The sequence below is a fragment of the Erithacus rubecula genome (genome assembly GCF_903797595.1).
Source record: "Erithacus rubecula genome assembly, contig: SUPER_Z_unloc_3, whole genome shotgun sequence".
In the NCBI taxonomy this organism is placed as follows: domain Eukaryota; kingdom Metazoa; phylum Chordata; class Aves; order Passeriformes; family Muscicapidae; genus Erithacus; species Erithacus rubecula.
The window spans coordinates 1534750-1561735 of record NW_027635944.1 but is presented as its reverse complement, the minus strand read 5'-3'; the positions used below and the strand labels follow the sequence as shown (position 1 = coordinate 1561735).

General features: G+C 36.6%; 1 protein-coding gene across 2 annotated transcripts in view; it reads right to left on the bottom strand.

The window, feature by feature from the left end:
- KIAA0825 overlaps window positions 1-26986 on the bottom strand; it is a 240925-nt gene that overhangs the window by 149366 nt on the left and 64573 nt on the right. For both annotated transcript variants that reach the window (XM_079331351.1, XM_079331352.1), the window contains 6 exons: window positions 18077-18171; window positions 16176-16403; window positions 14912-15177; window positions 13515-13665; window positions 10331-10521; window positions 7907-8089 (listed from right to left, as the gene is read on the bottom strand). In XM_079331351.1, the coding sequence (XP_079187477.1) occupies window positions 7907-8089; window positions 10331-10521; window positions 13515-13665; window positions 14912-15177; window positions 16176-16403; window positions 18077-18171 (1114 nt within the window). The remainder of the gene's footprint in view (window positions 1-7906; window positions 8090-10330; window positions 10522-13514; window positions 13666-14911; window positions 15178-16175; window positions 16404-18076; window positions 18172-26986) is intronic.

The window sequence follows — 26986 nt, the reverse complement described above, 5'->3', positions numbered from 1 at the left end:
TCTCAGCTGATCCTAAGGAGAAGCACAGGGCAGATTTTTGTATTCTGACTTACTGGCTTATACTGAAATCGCTACAGAAATTTTTAAAGTGACATAATCTGAGGGTTTTAAAGATTGTTTAAATATTAGAATAGCTTCAAATACTATTAAAAAAACCAAGTGTCTAATGATAATACATAAATTCTCAATACAGCATTTTTAATGTCCACTGCTGGCTAGGTAATTCACGCCAGGAAAACCCAACTCTGTGCCAAATTGTTGAACTTAACTACTCCTTCTAACAGAAGTATAATAATAGCTGGTAGGGCATTTGTTTTTGCTTAAGGTTATGCTAAAGCAGTTGCCTATTGTCTCAAAGCAGCAGATAGTGGATTTAATACCAAAGCAAGATATCAAGTTATTAGTTTACTCTTCAGTCAAGTATGACAAGGTGAGAATTGATCCTGTAAGCCTGAGTGCAGGTGTGAAAAAATGAGATGCCAGCAAGATGCATCTTACAGTATCTCCTTGTAGTGTTTGCACCATTTCTCTCTGTATAAGGAATAAACCCTACTATAAAGCAACTTCATGAGTTATAACTCATTTATTAAAGAGAAATGTTTTCAGTCTTTCATACTGAATGATATTCAATTTACAACAATAGGCAGCAATTTTGCCAATAGGCTCCCTAAATGCTTCTCTCAACATTTAAATAATTTACCTGACTTCTTGAGAAAAAAAAGATTTAATAATTCGTAGTATGAAATCACAAAAAGGTGCACCCACTTCACTTTTTCTGTCTTCCTTTACAGACTATCATGGTCTACTTAGTAAAAAAAACCTAAAGATTATCAGAACAAGCACAAGAAGAGATTTGCTCCAAACTAAGCAACCCTCAACCTGAGGCAGAAGAGACTCTGTGTTGAGGCCTAAATAATTTAGGTAATTTACTCCTTGTGGTGGGTCTAGTGCGGGCTAAATATTCAGTGCACCCACTAGAATTATTTACTCATTTCCTGCTGTGAGATAGGATTAGGAGGAAGACAAAACAAGCTCAAACTTGGAACAAAAAAACTTGGTAAAAAAATAATGACCCAGAATAAGACTTTTAGAACATTTCTCCTCCCTCCACAACTTCTTTTCTTTCACACTGACAATGTACAGAAACAAATCAGTCAGTTTGCCATCTCTAGAAGTAGTCTTTCACCAATTTACATAGGGAGAGGAGACTTTTCTTCAGACTATGGAGACTTCTCCACAAGAAACAGTTCTCTTGGGGCCTCGATGTCACAGGAATCAGCTGCTGGGGAGGATGGAAATCCCATCACTGTAAAAGTTCCTTCCTCGACTAACAGTCTTGCCATAACTGCTATTGAGGACCGTGCAAATTTTGGGGCACACTTTAAGGATTATAACTGTTCACAAAAGCACCCTTTGTCTTTGAAAACAGAGGCATTTCTTCTTCTTCTTCCCTGGGAGGCAACAGGGATATTCATCTCTCCTCTCTGTTCAAACTTCTCATGGGATCACAGTTGCTTTCATATCTGCTTACTCCAACACAAATGCCTTTGCCCATGGCCTCAATGTGAATGGTTCATCCACCTCGAAATGCAGGGAAACAAGAGTATCTTCTCCACAGCTTAAAAAAAGAGCAATTTCAGTCCACAGCTCTCCTCCTTCCCTCATCTAGGACCTGATTCCTCCTTTTGCCTGACCTCAGTGTTTTCATGCTGTTTCTGCACATATTCTCATCTTGGTCCTTCTCTTTCACTCAGGAGAGAGAACAAAGTGTCTGCAAGTCTCATCTGGGCAATGAAGGAGTTGATATCTTGCTTGGGCCTGCAGGTGGTCATGTATTTTCCTGGCTTCCCTGGATGCCTCCAGACCCAGGCAGGGGGCTCAGAGGCCTTGGCACAGTGCCCAAGACCCCTGTGGGTTTGATCTCAGTCCCTGGGAAAAATTATTACGGGAAGAATTAGAAGTCAAAAAAATAAGTAGATTGTTAGAAGGTAGAAAAGTGAATTTATAGAATAGTTTGTAATAAGGGGTTTAAAGCTAAGATGGAGGAATTTGGGTGTGGTTGTCTTTCCTTCTTCTTCTTTGTGGCATCCATCTTTTGGGTTAGGATGGCACTTCTGGATTGGTTTGGGAGAATGTTGGACAGTGCAATGTAAGTGTCATGTAGTGGAAAGTAATTGTAAACATCACATATGTAATTTATAGTATAAAAGATACGACCTGCCCAGAGGGCAGGCAGTGTGCCTCTGACTGACCTGCTAGACAGACCTCTGTAAGTCAGAGAAAGAATTCCTTAGATAAGAATAAACAACCTTGGAAATCTCAGAAAATGGCCTCTGACTTTCCTTTGGTGTTCAAGCTGGGAAAACACAAACTCTAAAACCACAAAATGTTGCACAGTGAGTGATCCTAGGCTCAAAGAGACCACACCAGCAGCAACACCTAGCCATGGCCACAAGCTATTTATGATAAAGAGTCTTTTGGAACCTGATGGGGCTGGGCTAGGATCCCAAGGAAGGGCCCAGACAGAAAGTTGATTGTTTGAACTACACACTACGGCCTGGCTCAGTGCCCCTCAGGCCGCAGGGGAGCTTGGCCCAGGCCAACACTGAGGGGAATAAAATTCCCAGATGCAACTTCTTCCCTACAAGGTGTATACCCAGTTGTTGTGTGCCTACCCAGTTGACTATAATTGATGTTTGTGTTGACTATTTGTTAAAGTTTTATGTCTTTGTAAATTGTTAATACTCCTAGCTGTTTGTCCCTTACCATGCCCCAGTAACTACTCTTGTATCCATGCCCCAAGCTTATAGAAAAATACTGATTTTCTAATATATATAAAGGAAATTTTGGCTCAAATTAAATTTTACAATTCAGATGATGATCTTAGAAATCGATTACAATTTGGTTTGAAGGAAAAGCTAAAATACTGATAATAAATTTGCAAGGCATAAATATGTGCCTACTGTTGCATCTATGCCCACCTCCACTGTCCCCTCCAAAACGGCGCATGACACCAAGTATGGGATGGGATACCATTCAGTGGTAAAAACCCTTAAAAAAAACGAGCCAGTATTACATCTAAGACTACAAAAAGGTACTCCCAGGTTGAGAAAACAGTGAAGAAGATGAAATCAACAACCAGATCTTTTTCGCCTTGTCACCATGACTTAAACAGCACTCGGCCAGATAACAACCCTAGACCAAGAGCCAGCAAATTTCTCCGTAAGGACTCTTGTGAGGATGGAAGCTCTGGCTCTGCTGCACAGCAAAATGAACTCCTCCTGCTCCAGATCGTCCACTGGGAGCAGCGGCGGTGCCTGCGACCCCTCAAGTCCCCCCACAGAGCTGATTGTCAACAAAGGCCTTGAAAAAGGAGCTGTTCTCCCTTCATTACAGGCGGCAGGGCACGGGTTTAACGCTGGCTGGATGTTCAGCCGAGCCAGGGCCCCGGCCTGGGGGCAGGGCTGGGATCTTACCAGCCGAGCTCCTTCCATCCGACCCAACAATGGGGCCCCGAGCCCTGCGCGGCGCCGCCCGGCCCTGGACACGCCGGTACCTTTGACTCTGGCATGTCAGGAAAATTAATCCACAATCACCAGAGGTTTATGTTCAAAAAGGAGACAGAGCAGTCCTCTCTGCTTTATTCAAATACAGGGAGAGGCCATGGCGCATTCCCCTGGGATCTGTCGGATTTTTGGAGGACGCAGCCTCCTGTTATCCCATTTTCCCGGCCACTTTTCCCTCTCTCTTTCCCCATGGACTGAGGTACTTGAGAGGCACAGACTTCCCAGAAAGCCTGATACCTGGGATTCCCTTTTAATTCCCCTCTTTCCTTTTAATTTTTAATTCTTACAGAATCCATAGTTTTTCCCCATTGTTTCTTTCATGTTCCAATATCCAATTTCATTTACCAGCAAACCTACAGTTTGTTTGTAAAGGCAAATCTCTTTTTCCATTCATCAACCAGTGGAATCCATCCCATTGTTTCTTTTATCTCTCAGTGCTACTCTTATCAACCAGCAGACCCTCAGCGTGTTTGTAAAGACAAAACTGACATTCCTCTCAGGCAGAAGAAAAGGGACACATCTCGGCCTGTTTGTTTCAAAATGCATATTCACAGAGGCACGTTCAGCCTTCTCAGTGGTTTAACGTTGCCAATTCTCAAAACCGGTCACTGATTGGTTTTTTGTCAGACATAGAGGAAGCCTGCTGGTCCTGACAGGGAACTATTTCAGGAAATTAACACAAACCACCACACTCCTCTGCAAGCTAATGAGTAAAGAATGGCATTGGACTCTGCTGTGTATTCACAGGCAGCACTGAAACAACCTACTACATGAAACCTGAGCCACTCGAGCTGAGTAACTGACAACAATCATGTCAGTGAGTAAGACAAGGATGATTGGAAATTTAAAAGTATGAAAATCCTCTTATTTCAGAGGTTTGAGTAAGCAGCAGGAAAATAGCAACACTCAGTAGATTTGGGGAGCACATTCCCATTCTAGAGACTCCTTGTTCAACAAGTCCTTGACAATGCGGACTAAAGCCAACAGAGAACAGTTATGACATTTTCAGGTGACACGGAGCTGGGGGAAGTAGACACAGTATTTAACACAACAAACAGCTGAGTGCCTACTCATGTACGACTGGGCCAACAGAAATTCACAAAGTTGACTGAGGTGAAGAGCAACTGCTTATGCCAGCTACAGAATTACAAGAACCCAGGTTGGGAACTGACTTGTCTGAGTACCACCCTACCCAGCCACAAACCTGGGGTGCAAACCACACACCAGGCTTTATTAGGAGCAACTAAAACAAATACAGTGATTTACTTCATCTACTTATCAACAGTTTAAGCCTTACCTAGAATATTTTATCCAGCTGTTGAGCCTGTGGTTCAAGGAGACGTGAGAAAACTGGACAAAACTAAACTGAATCATCTCTAAGAAATGTTTGAGGACCCTAGACACCTTTACTCTGGTGAAAAGGTGGCTAAAGTGTCAATTCATCTAATGCCAACCTACAACCACCCAAAGAGTAACTACAAAGACAACACTGACCAACTTTTCTCAGTGGGGGCTGACGTGATACAGCAAATTACAGCCAGCAGCTTTGAGGGTTCACACTAGATATGAGGCAGCATTTTGCACTAAGGCATCACATCTGCAGAGCAGGCTTCACAAAAAAGTTGTAGAACTTCAGTTCCTGGAGGCTGGCATAAGTCATTTGAGTCAGCCTAACACAGTCATGCTTGACTGCTCCTGCTGATTGTTCTGCTTTGAGGAGGAGGCTGGATTAGATAACCTCCAGCAGACTTTCCAAGCAACATTTCCATTATGCTAAAGATACTTCAGGAAGGCCACAGAAGGATGGAGAGACAAGAAGCACAGAAAAACAAGTATTAAATCACGACTCAAGATTCATAGGTGAATTTTTGACCAGATCTAAGTAACCTTGTCATACAAAAGAAATTCTAGGCCAAAAACTTAGGAATGCTAAAACAGAATCAACTTATTTGAAGTTAAAGATATGACAGATTTTTCAGAATCATTATGGTTTTGTTCAATTTCCACAAAATAATTTAAAAATTTGAATAGTTTTAGTTCCCTTAAGCAATAGAGAATACAGCCTCTTTAGTAAGTTGGAAATGAGCCATCCATAATATTATGTAACTCCTGGAAAAGAATGCTTCATCATTGCCACTTTTATGATTACACAGAATTTTCCTGAAAAGTCTAAAGACTAAATGACTTCTAGGCACTTAAGAAAAACCTTCCAGTAGCAAAAGACAGCATGACAGATTTAAAAGAAAAGATTTCACTTCCAGTTTATTCTATCAAAGGTTTGAAAGATATAGAGCCATGAGAATAGATGGAAATTGTGATTATACAATATAATTGCAGAGAGAATTGATGAAAGATTAATATTCCTTTAAAATCAGGCATAACTTTTAAATTTATTATTGATAGATTCTTGCTGTAATGAACTACGCATACCCAGTAAACAACAGACTTAGGTACTATACCTAAAATTCACTGTATCAAGGTGTTTCCATCTGAATATAGTCATTTAAGAAGCTGATTGGCTAAACCATTTTTTTCCTTTGTACTCTGGACACTGCGTTAGGTTACCTGACAAACATTGGCTGAAATTAAATGTACAATATAAAAATTTGCTTTGATAATGGGACTTCACAGATTGTGAAACTACAAGTTCTGAATAGAAGTTAATTTTAAAAATCCAATTTATTTACTCTAAAACATGCATCATCTATATGGAAATGGTCTTCAGGTTAATAGTGTTTTTGTAACTATGCAACAAAATATGACAATTTTCAATATTATTTTTAAACAAAGATGCCATATTTTGGTGATATATTTTGATTTGCACAGTACTTTGTAATAAATTAAATGTGCTGCTACATTCTGCACGTCAAGTTTTTGATCTCCAGATAAGCAAATTCAGGTAATGAAATTCACATCCCTAATAATGAAAGCTGTATGACCAAGTTGTTTACCCGCAGAATTTTATATGAAATAAAAACCAAGCTTTTTATTGGTTTGTTCTGAAACTCCATGAGTTCTCCAGTAAGCACACATTTCTTGTCCTGCTATATATACATAAATATGTAAACAACACTGATCAGTGGAGGAGACTAGAATTGCTAAAAGGAACAAATTATGCTGCATATTTATTTTGGTGTATCATTTTAAGGGTTTTCATAAGAGAAAGATGAAATATCAAAACTGACAATAGAGGCAGTTACAGCTACTGCAATGTCCTTCCCTGCCTCCATTTCTACTGCCACAGTAGGACTACCTAATCTGAGCCAACTTATAAATTGCTATCTGTTCATAGGTCTGTATTATATAAGATCAAACATCCAGTTACAATCCACTTTTGCATGTTCTTTAGAGCCCACAAATATTAAAATGAACCTACACTAAAAATGAGCCCACGACAAAAAAATTTAGTAAAAGCAGCTGCTATACAGGAAGTCTCCATCCTAGTTATTACCTAGAATTTTCTTACTTTGAATAATGAAGTAAAAGCCAGTTGAATAGGATGTGGCTTCATTAGTTTGGGGTTTTGTTATTCCTATTTTTTAAATCTGTGATTTCACAAATTGTATTGTCTCTTACAGATTTACAGACGAATTTTATCAACCACTCAGGTCCAATTTCAGTGCAGGTTACATGTCCATTTTTCACAGCTGTGACTTGCAAATACATGATTTTATAAATATAGCCATTCTATATATTCTTAGATTTTAAACTGTATTTGTTAAAGCATACTGGTCATGCAACTAGATGATCATTTTCATAAATTATCTTTACATTCCAATACTTCTATAAACATTATCAGATGGCAACAGAACATTCTGATTTAGCTGGAACCCTAAAGTAGATAAATCTGAACTACTGGAGTGATTTTTCTTTTTCAATTGATGAATGACTAAGTCTTTGAAAACCTTGACAAAGTATCTGGTACCAGAGTAGTAAATACTTTCAGATCAATGATACCATACATATAAAAAAAATATTTCCTAACTGGAAAAATAAATTCCAAATTTGGGGCAGTAATACCTAATCAAACTCTACTAGTTTTGTCACAGAGGAAATCAACCCAGGCATTCACTATGATCTACATTATTAACAGAAAAGAAAAGTGCATCAGGAGTTTGATCCAAAGCTAATAACATCTCAGCAGATATAATTGGGCTTTAGGTAAGATCACAAAATAAGTATGGGGTCAAATTATGAAACAGCCAAAGACTATTGAAATGTGCCAATACTATGCATTGCATTTGATTAAAAAAAAAAAATTAAAAAATCACCTTTTACATCTATCTGTGTTAACTAAAAAAACAACTTTGTCTCAAATTGAATGTTTATTTCATACTCACTCATACAAATTCTTCAGGGGTGAAGTTAAAATAGCCAGCACAGAGATCAGACTATTGCAGTGGCTATGTATTTTATAGATCTTGAGATCTCTGTCTTGCTGTGGATTTAGAAACTCCTGTACAGAACTACAAATTGACCAGAGCATATCTTCAGTGGACATCAAAATTGCTGCAATATCAATTCTGTAGGGAAAAAAAAGCCCAAGAATAACATTACTTAAGACATCTTGATAGTGGTAAATTCCAATGAAACAGACATTTTCTGTGACAGGATAAAACACCAGAATCATAGCATGGACTTCAAATTTCCTCTTCAGTGATGCAAGAAGTCTCTACCCACAACTCTGTAAAAAATCAACTCTTTCACAGAGGAGTTGTTATTGAAACTAGTAAAAAGACAACTTAAAAATTTGGAAATGTTCTTTTTCAAAGGACAGTGTCACTAGGCATGAACAATTTATTTCTAAACTACAAGTAAATAAATATAAATCTTGTTTTTTTTATAATTAAAATGTACATACTATTTCCAAATCCTGATGGGGCAAAAAATAGGAACAAAGGAACTTAGTCTTCAATTTGCAAAACTAACTCCGTGCAACATTGTACAGTATGGAACATTTCTGAGTCAGTAATCTGTTGCTTGTTGATACTGGTTGGCAGGGGATCATGTTATTGGCCTGAACAATAGCAAGAACCCAAAATAGAACAAAATAATCTCACAAGACTCTGGTGACATACAATACATAGGAGACATGTGAGTAACACAAAAATTGTGGAAGGTTTAAGGCTTTTAAGGATCATGTTATTTTAGAAAAATCTAGGCAAACATGCATAAACAGACAATTTTCCATACTACATATTAGTTCTCTACCATTTGAAGAACCATTGGGAGAAAAGGTACCCTCACAAACTACAACAGTATTAAATAATTTGTAAAGATTCTGTGATAAAATATATTTAATTAAACAGAATATTTTTTTCATTTATTCTTGACTGGATAGTTCAATTTACTTAGTGAAAAATTCAAGAATCACCTTAACGAATATGCAACTTTTCTACAAAATGACAATGTGGAAAGTTCTTTTTTGCTTAGTAGCTTAAAGTAAATTCATATGGAATTGACTAATATGACATTTGAGTAATATTCCACTTTTCATATTTCAGGGAACTTTTCCCCAAAACAATTTCCAGGCAAGTTTTCAGGAAACCTCTCTGTACCAAAAGATATAGAAGAGTCTGATTGCAGTAAGTTATTGCAGGAATAGAGCACGCAGATAGGTATGTAGAATAAAACTTTGGTTTTTTCCTACCCATTTCAGGAATGTGATCTTGTGCAAGTTGCTTGAGCTTTCATAACAATACTCCTTCTCATAATAAAACTTGAGATGACAGCATGTAACTCTTAGCTCACACAGAATATGTACCTGCTTAGTGTCTTTAAACCTCTAAAATTACAAACTCTAACTCTTCTCAGTGGTGCTGTGCAATAGGACAAAAGGCAAAGGTCAGAAACTGGTGCACAGGAAGTTCCACCTGAATATGAGGAAGAACTTCCTTACCTGTGGGTGACCAAGCTACAGGAACAGATTGCCCAGAGAGGTTGTGGATTCTCCCCTCACTGGAGACATCTGAAAGCTGCCTGGCCTTGGCCTTGTGCTATGTGCTCTGGGGTGACCCTGACTGAGGAGGGGGGTTGGACCAGATGACCCAGTGTGGTCCCTTCCAACCTCACCCATTCTGTAATTCTGTGGGATTCTGTTGGGAGAAATACACCTATTTATTCAGTAAAACAAGACATTGAATAGAAAGGACAAAGGTAGGGTAAACTTCCACTTGAAGACATCTGCTTTACTATTTCTCAAAAAGACCTCTGCTCTGGCAAAACATAAGAATTGCAACAAGAAAAACTTCCCATTTCTTATTTCCTAAAATGACAGAAAAAGGAATAGCCTCTTTCTCCTCTCTCCTACACAGCTATCATTCTGACAAATCATTTGATGTGACCTTGTAGCTCTTTCACTTTAAAAATGCTAAAACCCACAAATTATACTGGAAAACTTAGATTTTCTTAATGAATCAACAGCTTGATTTCTAATCCTGATGCTTGTCCACATTTTTGGTTGCATAACTAATTCTCAATGCACTTTCACTGTGAGGCTTTCAAACCAATCAAGCAGTTTGTGGAACAATTTCACAGAGAGTTGAAAGAGACCTTTCATCCCATCCAGTCTGCAATATAACTACTAAATATACTTCACATACAAAATACATATGATTAAAACAAACACCAAAAAGCATAAATTTGGTCTATCCTCTCTGCCATGTTCATTAACATTGAAATTTGAATCAAAACAGTGAATAACAGAAAACTAACATTTAATTCTTTTATCTGTCAAAATGGTGCATTAAATAAACAACCATTACCTGATTTGTGGTGTTCTTTTGTAACTCGGACACACCTGACAGTATCTGGAGGACAGAATATCCAAAGATCGCTCTAGTACATCTGTAAGAATCTCCTGGGCTGTCTTTGGAGGCAGAATAGTCCATAGATCATGATGAAGAGCACAGCAGAAGTAATGCCACATCTGGATAGAGAAGGAGCATCTTTCGCCCTATCAAAATCACCACATGTGACATTAAAAAAAACATACCTTCCAAAATGTCAATTTAACTCCTATAGGTCTAATTAATTCCATCTGAAAGGAAATAGCTAAAGAGTTCCAGGAATATAATAGCCAAAAATGGTCCTTGAAAAGATGTGAAACATCTTTAATTTTCAAGGAAACACCTTGCATTTCAGTCACAAAATTACCATTCTGCCACAAAATAAAACCACAGCATTTGAACTCTCATATCCTCAATTAACCTAGTCTCAAAACCCATAGGGTTGAAAGTTTAGATTAAAAACATAGACAGTATTCTGTATGCATAAAGTTAAAGCTAACAAGGATAAAGTTAATATAGCAGTTTCTTTGTCTTCAAAGAAATAATTACTTAAATTACTTAAGCTTATGTATTTACTCAGTTTCAGAAATGCTAATCATAACCATGATTATAAAACCCTGGTTATATATCATAAATGTGCAAGAAGAGAAGAAAAAAGAACAATTGAAATATTAAACCAATAATAAGAGATATCCAGATTTTTTTACTAAGATTTTTTTGTCTTGTGATTTCAATGTATTGAAACCAAACATTTTCTGGCAAGGAATCAGCATTGACATTAACACTTCCTTGTCTAAAGAGATCTGTCCCATTAAAACACAGAAATAAATACACAGGAGTCAAAATCACATCAAAATCCATAATACTTCTAAAAAGTACACAGGGAAATTCAAGTTTAAATATTTCCATCAATACCTTTTCAGCAAATAGCATTATCATCAAGCTTTTTTTGAGAACAGAGACTTCAATTTTCAGTTCCCACATCCCAAAGGAACTGAGAAATATTTTAAGAATTTGTTGATATTTTAGCATTATTAGAAATATAAAATAACTCCACAATTTTAAAAAAGCTTTAAGAGAGTTTGATAGGCATTCTTTAACAATGAAAATCAAGAATAATCTGGCTTCTTTTTAAATACATCAGCATAAACATTAGCAGATTATTGGAAGTTGACTCTGTTTGGTTTTTCTCTGACATAATATTTGAAGTGCATTTTTATATTAAAAATGTACAAAAATTATGTCAAAGAACAAAATAAATGAGCTTGTTCACAGGTTTTACTTTTTAACTTTGTAATTATAAACACAAATTGTTTCATTTTCTCTGCTTTTATTATTTAAGTAATAGCTCTTTTCCCCTTTTTTAGTATTGCACTTCCACTGCAGAAGCAACAATATCACTGAAGATTTAAGTAAGATTCACTCCCCTTTTCTAACCTGTGTTTCTATTTGTTGCCATGTCTAGACAATTTCACTGATAAACATCTGCTATTTTTGCAGGCTGCATATAATAAAAACAGATGTGACCTTCTATTTAGGTTATACAAGGAAACAAGCAGCTGTGTTTTATTACATAAGCCAGTCTGTATTATCTCTGAACAGACAATTCTTTATTCTTTGACTGTTAGGAAACATAAGTTCCCACAGCTACAGCAGATGTCTGCAACTCTAAGAGCTTCATTCAAAAGCATAATCTGGAGAGCTGGCCCAGTAGCACACTTCCTGCTGAGCTCATATGTTGGAAGAAGCCACCTCTCACTGCTGGAAATTTCAGCAGGGAATTGTCTCTGTAACAAGCAAAAGATCTTAATCCAATCTCTTCCATTTAGGATGTCTACAAGATGTCAATTGAAGCAACATCTGCTCAGCAGCACACCTCTGAAGGAACTCAGAGTAGATCGTGGTCCACCCGTGGGCCATCTCCCTTGGCCCAGCAAAAAGAGGAGTGATGATGTAAAATCACATGCTTTGCATGTCAAATCCTGCAAACACACAGAGCTGAGACACCAGTTTTCCTCATTCCTTCCTACACACATCAGTTCTGTTCAGTTATGATAAAACTCTTTAGTTACTCCATATTCTTTATCATCAGACAGCTATTTCTCCATGGTGAAGTTACTGGATCATCAATAAACAGGACACAGCACCACAGGCACTACAGACAATGAAGATCATATCATGATTCAGCAGTTGCCAAAAGCCACTGCATTTCTTTCCCTGTCATCTATTTTTAAACAAAATTGTTTGAATTTATTTACTTCTCTTTGAGGGATGGACATTTTGATTAATTATTCTATGGTTTGCATACCCTGTCCAGCACAGATTTTGTCACTGACAGAGCAGTTTCTTATACTATATCTGTAGATTACATGTATCAGATGGAATTTTCTTTTATGTAAGAATTCTAGAAAATGCTTAACAGAACACACCAATTGTCTCATACAGAAAATTACACAAGGCAGGGCATCTTCAAGGGATCTGAGTTTCTACTGATTTAAAACCCATATAATACTTCATCCTGAAATTAAGGGAAAATAATTTCAAACAGTGTATGTCAAATTATGTTTGTACTTCACTAGGATGAAGGAAAAAAATATAACAAATGAAAATTATTATAATAATTTTTTTTCATAGAATCATTAGGATTATAGCTGTAGATCGGACCCATGACTTCAAGATGCAGGTGAAATTGCACTGGTTATTTCAGAAAAACATTATTGAATGCTTTAGGCAACTATATTGATCATCTTTATTTGTTACATCCTTTATTCACAAAAAGTAAAAAGGGAAACCAGTTGAAAATAAAAATCAAAGAATCAGATTAAACATTTCCTAGAAAAATATTTTCTAAAAGAAGTATAAAGTTTTTAGAGATTAAGATGATGGTGTACTCTTTACTGAGTTCTACATAAATGTCTTGAACCACAATAAATATTTCATTAAGCAAATGACACAAACACTTCATGGTAACATTCTATCTCATCTTTAAATGACTATGCTTTCCTACATAATTTCTAGAGAGACACAGATATTTCAAAATAGTAAATTCCAATAATCCTTATGTTAAAACAATCATCTCAAGCTTCTGATTAGTCAGAGAGCTGGCAACATATTTAAACATATTTTGTAAAAGGCAGCCATAGTAAACTTAACCTCACACCTCATAAAAAGCTTTGTAGTCATCCCAGTAGTGGCTCTCAGCATCCTGTAAAATGCTTGTAGCACAAACGCTGATGCAGTAGTTTGTAACTTGAAACTGGAGAATGTTGATGAATTCCTGATATTTTTGGACAGGCACTAGGAACAGGGGTCTGTTCAGAGAGAATGATTAAAGAGACAATGATTGAAAGGCTGTGCACTACGAGGTAACAATCCCTAGAACTGCAAGTAGTTTTGATTTGTAGCTATCAATCATTCATTTACTCTTGGTCCAGAACCTTGCAATCAGTTTTGCAATGTTTTGTTTCAAAAGTTCTTAAAATATGTCTGCTTGCCTATAAATTCTCATTTAACCAATCACTGAGAAATAAATTACTTCATCCTATTTTCTGAGACAAGTAAATTTGTCATTCACATATTTGGATGTTGCAGCATTCTTGCATCAGCAATTATTACATCAGCACTGAGTGTGTCAAAGAAAACATTAGCACAGAGTACAGAGATTGCTTTTGGTAGGTATGTACTAAAACTCTCTGATAATACACCTGAGTAGAATTACTGAGCAGTATTTTGGCTCAGACTTCCCACTCACAAAGATACACTTCATGCAGGAGACAGTAAAATATCAGAGAGAAAGCAGCTCAGCAGTGCATTTAACCACTTAGAAACCATACATTCCTGAGAAATTGTGCTATTTCAGGGTTCCTCCCATAAAACACTGTTTCTGCTTTTAAATTGCACATGGCTAGAAACATGTGGACCAACAGACTCCTAACAAGACAAAATCTGCTAAAAGCAAGTGCAGTTATATTTCCCGCAAGGCAAACACAAAGGCAAGTCAAACACTGCCTTTGACTTTACTCTCCTACCTCATATCTTCTCTAGTTTCTACATGTAATAATAAACTAAATTCTAAAAATAAATATATGTATTTCTTTACATCTGAATACATATGGTGGTAGGAAAAAGCACAGAAATGTACTTTTACATTGTTCTCTACAATTGCTATGTGCTGAATCAGATCTTATGAAAATTAGGCATCGCAAAAGTCAGAAAAGGAAATCAAGGCCTTAGCAATTCATTTATATAACAGCAGAGCCATTCAGTACATTCAAAGTACATTCAGCTGCCTGGACAATCCTATTTTCTCAAATTTAATAATTTTTAAAAATTGATCTGCAAATCAAATGCAAATATTACACATAAATAATTTGTTTTGCAATGACTGCTCTAGACTATCAGGTTGATTCAGGTATTTTCATAAATAGTACACATACTGCATGTGCTAAAAAAATATGATGCAATCTGGAAAACTACCACCATACTGTATCACCAAAATGGAATAAAGTCTCATATTATTTATGCTTGAATTAAACATTTTAAGTAAAAAGGACATACTTTTTGCTTGTTTCTCTCATTAAATTGCTGTACATTGTAAAATGCTGAAAGACATATATTGCTGTGGAAAGGGCAGCATACAGGTCTTGCAGGGGAGCCTTCAAGGGAACATCTTTGCTTTTCTCCTCCAGTCTTGCCAAAACAGCTGTTGCCACTTTGCTGCATGCCTCTACAAAGTTTGTTCTAATTTCCTGAAGAGAATCATCTCTGCAGGCCAGAGCCAATGGAAGCAATGTGTCGAGTTCTTCCATGATGTCAGAACAAAACTGAGAGAAATAAATGTGGCACCAAGTTATTTGTATTCTGACAGCACTGCTTAATTTATACACGCCAGGGTCAGATGCTTGAATAATGAAATTGGCACAAAACATAAATATATTGAATCAGCTTTACAAACACTCTAATCTCTGAAATAGAGGAGTAACATTTCTTTAAAGTAAATTAAATATTCTTTCATTCCTTCTTGCTTTAAAGCTGCATATTCTATACTAGGGGGAAAATTAAAACCATTTTATGCTAGTAATGCCTTCATTTGCTTTTGATGTCACTAAATGTACATTCAAAGCACAAGGTTAATTCCTTGTAAATAAAGATAATTTTCTAAACTAATTGATTTTGAAAAATATACAAACACATTTCTTAACACTGGATTTGGAAACAAACATGTCATCTCTTCATAAATTCATATATTAATCTTTCCAAAATTATCTCCCCAAAGCTCAAGTGTTATTTCAAGCAAGAATTCATTAAGAGAATTCCAAATCTGCTGTAACAGTTGCAAATCTTACTTTAAAAAGTCTTTCAAACATACCTTTCCTTACAAAAGGAATTTAATTATTAGATGACCTTTCAGCCAAATCAAATAACTCTAAATTGGCTTTATTACTGGTTATGCCAATTACTTGAATGGCATGTCTAATGACATGAATACAGGAAATCCCTTTATAGCCATATTTCAAAGCTTTCAGCATTTTCCCATCGAACCACTTGGTAACAGAGCAGATACTAATCAGAATGCTTTAGAACTTTTTGGCTGAAAAAAAATAATGCCAGTGAAGTTTAAAAGTTAATTCTTTCAAGTTTAAACTACGGGCTATTGTATAAAGCTCTGTTGAGCTTCACATTGTAATGCCTCTCACTTTCTTCTTAATTCCATTTATATAAGATATAGAATATTAATAGTACTGTAAGTACTTCAAAGCATAGATGGCAAACAGCCTTGGCATTCTGTCTCCCTTCAAACTTCAGATCTTTTGATACCTGCCTTAGCAATTCGTTTTGGTTGCTCCTCTTGTTGGACTGCTCTGCAGGACTCCCTCATTTGGTGGTTGTTTACAAGACTCATTGCACAGCCTGCAGCTGAAAACTCTTCTTTCTGCTCATGTTGAAGAATTTTAGATGAAAAATCCTCAATTGCTATTGTTATACAGTGAGCCACAGACGAAGACAGGTCTTTAAATGCGTTTCTCCAGCCAAAACTCAGTAAAATAGGCTGAAATACATATTAAAATTAAATTAATCTGAAGTCATTATTGAGTGTTAAAATTGTCTGAAAATTAAATGTACATTCAAAATTAAATTACAGGACACTGTCATATCTTTAAATTAGTTTAAAGAATTCAAAATATAGTCCACTAGTGTTGAAATCATACTAAAAACAGTGTTTTTGGCCTAACAAAATGTCATCAATTGTCATCAATTTCTTTTTTTTTTTAAAAACGCTCCTGTTTAAACAAAACAGCTTTTAACAAAACATGCTTCATCTTTACTTAACGTGTAATCTTTAACAGAATCTACTTTAAAAAGTCAAAGAATTTATAGATATTTTCAATAATATAACAAGTAATCTAGCAATGTACCCTGTATTATTTTTCACTGCAAGGTAACAACTGGAAGATATTCACCATGATAGAGGAGCTGGTTTTAACACAGGCACACTGTATTTTACTTCTCTAGAACTGGAATTAGAAAATATTAAAATGTTTAAGTCGAGATTTGTAGTTTATGGCCAATGCTGGCTTTTACTGTGGTTTACATCTGTTCCTTGCCTTCTTTAAACAGAGGCTTCTGAAATAATCTGAAATGCAATAGTTGCCAGAAGTAGACACAGTAGGACATCATTACTTTTCAACTTATCTGACTTTGCATTGTTCTTATGATTTACATCAGAATGAAACCTTTCCAGAAGTGGTCATTTGAGAATTGCACCACTGTAAGAGACATATTTTAATGACATAAAATGATGTTCAGTAAATATCTCCACCACGAGGGCACAGTAGAGAATAGAAAAGACAGATTCCTTACTATTTCTGCAGTATAATATTAAATTGGAAGAGAATGAAGGTCTATAAAGTAAAGCCCTTTCAGTTTACTTCAGCTCAAAGTTTCATCCTCCTTCCTTTCCCTTTCCCCACTAGCAACATTCAGCTCTTGTCAGCACAGTGACAGACCCCATGGACACTTTTACATTCCCTCATTTTTTTAAAATCAAGAACATCCCGATCCACCTAAAATATTCTTCTTTGTAAGACATATTAGTATTTGTCTCACACACCAATCCAAAGTACAATTTTAAAAAATTCAACATTAAAATCAAGCCATTAAGAAATTAAATTCCACTATTATAAAGTATCAGACTTGTTGGAGCATTTGGTGTCAGAAAATCAACAATAAAAAATGTGTTTTGTAGTAAATGGGAGCCAGATAAAAACAATCTTGTACCTACATTCCACAAAGCACAGTGCTTATTACACAGTAGTTTGTTGGTATCAAAGAAACTAGACATTGTGTGAATACCTATGCCTCTAGGAAGAACCCTTACAACTAAATTCAAAGAACTTCATAAGTCTTCTTCAAGATTCTTTGAGATTATATGTATAATACTGAGAAAGCTATCATAATTTAGTAATATTGTTTCCCATTTTGTTATGAGGTATCTTATAATTACATTTTTTCTGTTATTAACTACAAAATACCAACCACTTCTTTGAAAGCCGCAAGATTTTATTCCATCTAAACTGAAACTTTGCACATAAAAGTCATCAGAGTGGCTGAAGGAATGAAACTACAGCAATAGGTGTTTATAATGAACATGGTAAAAGTTTACACTGAAGACACACACAAAAGAAAACCCCATACAAAGTGTAAGACTCTTTTCATACTCACCTCTTCTACCTGAAGTAACTGTTCAGGAAGCACGCTGGTTTCATTTGCTCTGGTTTCTCCTATTAAAAGCTCCCCACTAGCTCTCTTCAGAACTCCTGCACAGTATGATAAAAGAGATCAAAGTTAAGATTAATTCTGTAGAAAAGTCAGCAGCCTACAACATCTTCTGATATATCAATATGAAGCATAAAAAAAACCCTCAAGAAGATGTAGGGTAATACTAATGTTATAATAAAGTCAAATTCAAGTTATACACAGTTTCTTTTATATAACATGATGAAATCAACATCTAGTTGTACTTGTATTTTATACAAATGCACATATAATGTGTAAAATATGGTTTCTTTTGTGAGTAATGCATTTTTGTACTGCTGTGAAGTCACCTCTTCTTACAACACTAGATAAGCTGTATAGTAATTAATTTCTCCTCTTTGTTCAAAGAATTATATCAATTGAACACTAATATATTTTTACAGCTTTTATTTGTTTGGAAAAAACCAATACAATAAAAATTAAAAGAGAGTTAATTAGTTATCATAAGCAAAATTATGGTTTATAAAAATATAAACAATAAGAGAAGTGCCTTAAAAAGGACTGGTACAAAGCTCACTCATAAATCTTAGAGTAATGGGGTATTGCCCCAGTTTTGCAAAAGACAAACAAATATCTGGGATTGAATTCACTTTTATCAGTGTTTCAAGAAATCTGGCTTCCTGAAGTGCATTGATGATTCCTGTTCCAAGTGATACAAGCACAAATGGAGGTGCTTGTTGGGGATTTGAAAGCCCAAGGCAGCCTTGGCTGCAGTGACCATGAGAGAGTGGAGTTCCAGATCCTGAGAGCACAAAGGAAGGTGAATAGCAAGCTCACAGCCCCAGGCTTCAGAAGAGCAGACTTTGGCCTCTTCAAATATCTGCCTGGGAGAGTCAAATGGGACCTTAGGTAATGGGACAAAAGAAATTTGATTAATATTCAAGGGTCACCTCTGAGAAGGTCAAGAGAGTTGAAAAAAAAAAAATGGCAGAAGACCTGCATGCATGAACAAGAAGATGCTAGCCAAACTCAAACACAAAATTAAGAATATAGAGTGTGGAAGTAAGGATGAGTAATCTGGGAGGGACACATAAACAACTTCTGAGCATGGAAAAAGTTAAGGAAGTTAAAGCTCAAATGCAACTAATTTGACCAGGGATGTCAAAGACAACAAGAAGGCTTCTATGAGTACACAGGTGATAAATGAAAGACCAGGGAAAACATGAGCCCATTGCTCAACAAGATGGGGGGACCTGGTAACACAGATACATTGAGATACTGAATGCATTCAGCTCAGTATTTACTATCAAGACCAGCCTTCAGGAATCCCAGGTCCCAGACAAGAGGAGGTAAGGCTGGAACAAGGAAGATGTACTCTTGAGGGTAGGGGATCAGGTCTGAGAATAACTAAGCAAACTCAACATACTGAAATCCTTGGGCCTGCATGAGTGGAAGGATCTGGCAAATACAGGGAATAAAACAAAGAGTACAATGGAACTGGTAAAGGGGCCTGATATCTTAGGCTTGATTGAGCAGAAACTGCGGGAGAGACAGATGCAGATAAATGCTAGCTGGGCAAGAAGTGACCAAGAAACACATTGAGAAGCTTTGTAATAAGATAATGTTAGCAGGTGACATGAGGAATGTATAACCAATGGGAAATTGTTACCAAAAAGAGAACCCTATATAAGTGCCATACAAGTAACACCCTATATAAATGCCTTGTATACTCAATAAAATTGGCTTCTGATCCAAACTTGGATGTCCCTGTCTCTCCATCACCAATAGGCAGATGTTGATGCAAAGCTACTCTCAATAATCTTTGATCAACCATGGCAACTGGGAGAAGAGTGCAAAGGCGAGAAGAAAGCAAATGTCACTCCTATTTTCAAAAAGGGCAAGAAGGATTCCTCTGGGAACCAGAGTCTTGTCAACCTCACTTCAACCACAGGGAAGGTAATAGAGGCATTTCTGGGCACATTACAAAGAATTCATCAGGAGCAGTCAGCATGGTTTCAGCAAGGGGAAGTCATGCTCGACCAGCTTGATAGACTTCTGTGAAGAAATGACTAGCCTGGTAAATGAAGGGAGAGCAGATATTGTCTACATGGACTTCAAGAAAGCCCATGGCATTGTCTCACATAAGATCTTGTTATGGGACAAGATGTAGACAAGCTCTTGATGTGTGGACTGGACAAACAGTCAATAGGGTGAGTTGAAAAGTGGCTGAATAGCCAAGTCCCAAATGCAGCTATCTGTGGCACAAAGTCTAGTTAGAGGCCAGTAATTAGCAATCTATCTCAGGGGTCAGTATTAGGTCCAATCCTGTTTAACACCTTCATTAATGATCTGGGTGATGGGGTACAGTGTTCCCTCAGCAAGTCTGCAGCTGACATCAAACTGGATGTCAGACAGTCATGGTGCAAATCCAGAAGGACCTCAACAGGCTGGAGAAATGGACATGACAAAACCATGAAGTCCAAGAAGCAAAACTGTGCACCTGGGGAGGAACAAACCCAGGCATCAACCCATGCTGGAGCTCTCCCTGCTGGAGAGAAGCTTTGCATAAAAGGACCTGGGGGTGCAGAAGTACACAAAGTTGAACATAAGCCAGCAAAGAAGGCTGATGGTCTGTCTGCATCAAGCAAAGCATTGTAAGCAGGTCAAAAGAAATGATTCTTCCTGCTAGTTCAACATTGATGAGCCACACCTGGAGTGGTGTGCACAGTCCTGGGTCACTCAGTACAAGACAGATATGAACACACTGGAGGGTGTCAAACAAAGGGCCATGGAAGATGACAAAGGGAATGGAGGACAGGCTGAGAGCACTGGGACTGCTAGCCAACAGAAGAGAAAGGGTAGGATATATCACTAATGTACAACAACACCTGAAAGGAGGGTCCAAGGGGGCCAGAATCAGTCCTGCATAATGACAGGGCCAGTGGTCAAAGGCACTAACAGATGCAAAGCCAGGAGGTTTCCTTTGAACATCAGGAAACACTTTTATACTGTGAAGGTGACCATGCACTGTAAGGTTGTCCAGAAAAGTTAAAGAATCTCCATCCTTGGAAATACTAAAAACCTATCTGGACATAATTGCTTACAATTTTCTCCAGAGGCCTTACTTGGGCAGGGACTGTTGGACAATATGAACTCCAAAGGTCCCTTCCAACCTCAACCATTTTGTGATTCTGAGTCACAGAGATACAAGAATAACATCAAAGGATATGGTATTTTGAAAATCTGTCTTGTAGCATAAAGCTGGTAAACAACACCGGTGCAGATATTTGTAACATACTTCATATGAAATTAAAAGAGGTTTTAAATGACCAGGTGCTGCCAAAGCATTGTTAAAGTTTACCTTCCAGGCATAACCTTAGAGGTCTTCAGTGATCTGAAGCTACTAGTAGTACATGGCTAAGGTTAAAAGCGATTTTCTCTTTCCATGAAATTTTTAGCACTGGAATTAATTTATCCAAAGTAGATTTTACCTTTCCTCTAACCAATTTGTATTCTGAAAATAAACACTGGTTCACATACGCTTACACAACGTTATAGAGATTTGACTTTTTTTTGTTTGTTAGGGTTTTTTTTTTTTACTTTTGGTTTTTGTTTTTTTTTCAAATATCTTTTCTGTTTGCATTTTCAAAAGACATTGAGAGATTTGACCTTGGAAAAATGAAAGATAAAGTGGTAGAACATAAAACCAAAAGATACTAACCAGGCCATCAAACTCCCTGATATTCAACACAATACTAGATTTATAGATAGTACCAGAAACTGGGGTTTTCTTTCACCATGTTTTAATGTATTTTATGTATGCAACTTATGATAAAGTTTCTAACAGTTTTCTTTAGAAATTAGTCCAGAATTTAAAAATTCCAAACCACTCTGACTGGATATTTTCCCTGTTTCCTATTTGGTACTTCCTACCTTAAATTTACCTTTTCTTCCTTGCAATTCTCCTTCTTTTATAAATTTAACATCACATTCTAACCATGATATATAACCACAAGTAAGCTATATATTCACATTCTCATATTACTGTCACTACTTATAGGTCTATATATATATATATATATATATCTAGATTTATAACTTTTTATATCAAGACTTAAAAGAAAAGCATTTAACCTAAAATCCTTGTGTATTCACTGCACTGCTGCCTTTCATGTTAAGAATTCACAGCTGAGATAAACAGGTATCTCACTGATGGTAGATTTGTGGCTGTGGGATTATAAGCAAAGAGCCAAATGATGCTTACACCCACACCAGTCATTTTACAAACTCCCTCATTATTAAATTAACATGTTCTACTAGATTATCCCACCTCTTTTCTAATTAACAGTCTGGCCACTCCTGCTTTATACTTATATGTATCTATGTTTGCATGTAGGCTTACACACATTAAAAACTTCATTGTTCTTCTCAAAGAAGCCCCAGGGTCAAGTCTCCCATACTTTGCTAACTTCCTACAGTTTCTCAAACTTATTCTTTTCTGCATCTTTTCTACCTTTTTCTCCTTCATCTAGTTCCCTGTTCTTGAAACCTTCTAAAAACTTAAAATTGAATGGGCTTAAGTGTTAGCAAAGTTGAATGAGCTAAGTTAATGCTTTGAAAAGAATTTTATGTTGATTGAATGCTGGCCTAAACATTTTGCCAAAATTCTTTGATATCCTGAAGTTGCCAATGAAGTTTTTTGTGTTGTTTTGGCCTCTTGAGAATATCTTGTTGGTACTTGTAGTTGTGTCTAACTGAGAATATATGAAAAAACACAAGCCCTTATTAGTGTCATCAAGCAAGGATTTTAGGGCCTTACAATTTGTCTTCTGACTGTTTTGCCCTAATCAGCAAATTCTCCTGGGAAAGAGAAGCACAGCTTTACTCAAGGTACAGCTGCCACTCAGCCCAAATTAGCTGGCCACTGCAACAGGAGGGCAGGCATGGCTTGGAGGAAGCAATACCTATCTAAGCAGCCATTTTTCTAGACAAATTATATGACCCCTCTCTTTAAATAGCACTTATCAAACTGCATTTGCACAGACAGAAAGAAATGCATGTGATTCTTCTCACATGGTTGTTTAAAGAATTTGCAGAAAGAAAGCAAAAAAAGGTGGATGTTTTGAAAGAAGATGGGGGGCTGAAGGAAAACTTTGCTCTTTTCCAGAGCATATTCTGCACCTTCACTATTCTTCATTATTAGGGAAGATTGGATTAACTACAAATCCTTGCTATATATATGTATATATATATTTTTTAAAATTGATGTTCTACAAATATCTAGTCTTGATGGAGTGCTCCTAATTTGTGTATTTCCTTTAGTTTAAGAGCCAGGCAGCTTAAATAATTTTGATTGTAAATAATGAGAACAACATTATATCCAATGCTACACTTAAAATCAAAACTCTTCAAACAACTCTCCTTGTGTATATTACAATTTGTCTGGGATTATTCCTCTCTTCAAAACAATTGTTTGCCTAGGCCCGCTTTATCTACAATTTATTTATTTCTCCAGTTCAGTATTTTTCTGTTTTTGTAATGATGATTACAAAGACCAAAGAATGACAATGACACCTCTTGCATTCTAAATATAACTATTTTTATTTCTTATAAGAATTTCTATTTTTTTTTCTATAGAATTCCACAGCTTTCCTATTTCAATAGCATTTAGGGCCACAAGAACAGTCATTGTGACATTATCTTCCATGCAGCATAGAATAGCAAAGCATCTTTTGTGGACAAAGGAAAGCTTTTGTATGACTACTCACTATCTGTGCATAAGCTAACAGTGCTATTAAAGTACCTTACAAATTGGATTCAACTAGCTCAGTCAGAAATTTTATTGAAATCATACTGGAAATAGTACATCTTGAAGGACTGGGAAGAACCATTCTTCCAGAAACACAAGCAACAATAAAATATCCCTGACTAACTATGAGTCAAAAAAACCTTCTGCTTTCTATCTTCTTTTACTCATTGTACTGTACTGAGCAAACTGTACTAACCCAGATGCATAAAATGTACCTCTGAAATCATATTTCTCTGCTAGTGGGTTGATCCATTGAAGCTGTGCATTTGTAAAAGAAGATAATTGAACATCCTATGTTGAGACCAAAGCAAAAAATCACAACTTTTTAAAATCTTCAATTGCAACTTTTGCAACGTTACAACAAAAGTCTGTTAGGAGAATGAACCTCAAAAATTTTATTCTACACGCCTTTTACTACACTCCCCAGAAATGGATATAGAGTTAAGGATTTCTCTTTAATGGGAAAGGAAAGACTCTTGCAACTCCTCTCAGCCCCATGAGACACAGCTTGTAAATCCAGGACTTGACAACTTTGCCCACAGTGTTTAAAAGCACCCCATTGGAAAAGCCTTTCCTGGCATTCATTATCTGATCTGTCAGATAGTCCAAAGTTCATCTTTCTCACTGAAATGGGGGAAAAAAGTGAGAGAGATAAAAGCACGTTATTTATTTTTTAGAAGTCTTAACAAAAGGCTTCTGAAAGCCCAAGAGGAAAGAAAAATCTAACTTAAAGGTGGAAACAGAATGTAATTTGGCAGAGTTCTAAACCCAGATCTCCAGCTCAACCCTTGGCTGTAGACAAACATGTTCCTGATTGTTTCAAAGAGAAGCTGTGATGCTGGAAGCACTAGGTATGCCAGAACATCCCACACATGTCAATTGAATGTAAATAGAGAAATGGACTGTCTCATCACAGTAGGCATGACAAGATGCCTGCAGATGGAAGGGTTAAATAGTCAAGAAAAAACTGGGGATGGTTACTCCTTTAATTGCATGAAATTCAATGCCTATAGCAGAATGAAGTTATGCACCACTGTGAATAAATGATAGAAAAATACAGACACTTTTTCTCTGAAAGGCAGAGTAGCAGTCTTGTCCAGATGTCACACTAACCTTCAGGGGTGGAACAAAACCATACCATCACCTGTTTGCCCAAAAACTTTGCATGATTTTCTCCTTATTTTGATTTAAATGATAACTTGAAGAACACATTGTTAGTAGACAAAATGTATATTTATACTATCTTTTTAAAAAACTGTGCTTAGATAACACAAATAATTTTAAATTAACGTCATATCTTGGTGTGTACATATTGCTCATTGAGGTACATTAAGTTACTGCTGTTAAAGTCAAAAAATAAAATCAGGAAGAATTGGATGGAGAACAGTGAAAATAATTTAGAGTGGAAAATGCAATTCAGAGAATTCTCTTATCCAATCTATGCAAAGTAATTTGTGAAAATGAGGATTCTGAGTATATTCCAGAAGATGCCAGATAAAGAACTCTCAAGCTGAACTGAGAGACCTATCCGTATCACCTAAAAAACTCTCTACATCCATCTCCCTACAGAGTTCACTCTGGTTCACTGTTTCCTTTGGTGCTATTGTCTGCCATGGGGTTACCATCAGAGAACACTGGTAGGCAGTACTTCCCTCTAACATCTATTTTCAACGGCCTAAATTGGTCTTCATAGGATTCCATTGTGCAAGCTGCAAAGAAACTTGTCTTGTTGCCAGCTAGAACTCTGAACTACATGTCTTTCTTTTCTTCACTGTTCTTTTTTTGGTTCACAAGCAACCTCCTACCAAAAGCAGAATCTGCAGAAGAGACTACATCCAAGCAATAATGCAATGAAAAAGTATGAAGAGAAGCCCAGGTGGCCACCTTGCAAATTTCCAATGTGGAAGCCTTCGACCTCTCCGCCCAAGAAGCAGCTATAGTCCTAGTGTAATGAGCTTTACAAACCCTGGGAGCCTCTTTACCCTTAACTACATACGCCTCTCTAATACAATCCCTTAACCATCTAGCTAAGCAACTCTTAGAAGCCATTTGACCCCTCTTAAGACCCCCTAAGAGTACAAACAATCTGTCAGAAGATATGAAATCTTTGATTCTTCTGTGATAAACCCTAAGTGTTCTTCTTACATCCAATTTATGCAGCCGTTGCTCTTTGTCATTGCTGGGTTTAGGGAAAAATGAGGGCCAAGAAACCGTCTGGTTTAGATAAAACTCAGATGCCATCTTTGGGACAAAAAAGAATTTAAAAAGAGGAACCGTCCAAAGAACTACTTTGTTTCTGATGGAACTTTATACATGTTCTAAACACCAAAACTGAAGTACTATGGAATATAAAACAAAAAATCAATTGACATTGAAACAGCTATGCACACAAACACACTACTTGACACAAGAACATGAAAAAAACCCCATTATTTTTGTTTTATCACTGTGTGAGTTACATAGATTAGAAATCTCCCATGAATACTAAAAGCAACCAAAAAATAAAGGAAACAAGTACAAGGCTTCTGTCTATGCAATGCCAAGGGGAACTTTAGGTGACTTGGACATTGATCTACCTTTCATGAATCGGCCATCTTTCCCTAATTTGCCAGCAGTACTACTTGCTGAGCACTGACACTTCAGATATCCCTCACTGCAGAGATAGGCTGGATATAACCAACCTAGCTTTAACCCTCTGAGAGTACAGGTAACTGTCTAGCACCATCAGCACACACTTCAGACTGGGCTTATTTGCTCTGCTTCTTAGGCTGGTTCTGCAGCCTGTGCTGCACTATAAACTTGACCTTTGCACCCAAGTTAATTTAAAGCTGCTTCAGACATATCTGCACTCTTGACTCTGTCAAATTAAATAAGATTTCTAGTAATAAGGCTTCTAAATAAGTACAGAAGATGGTCATTACATTGTCTATAATGTGTTATCATATGCTATTATAATGTGTTCTCATGAAAATAAAACAAGGATTCTAACCAATCTTTCTTTCCAAAAACTCAGCCATCATAAGTGAAAACAGTAAAATTATCAGCCCAATATAGGACATTAACAGAGA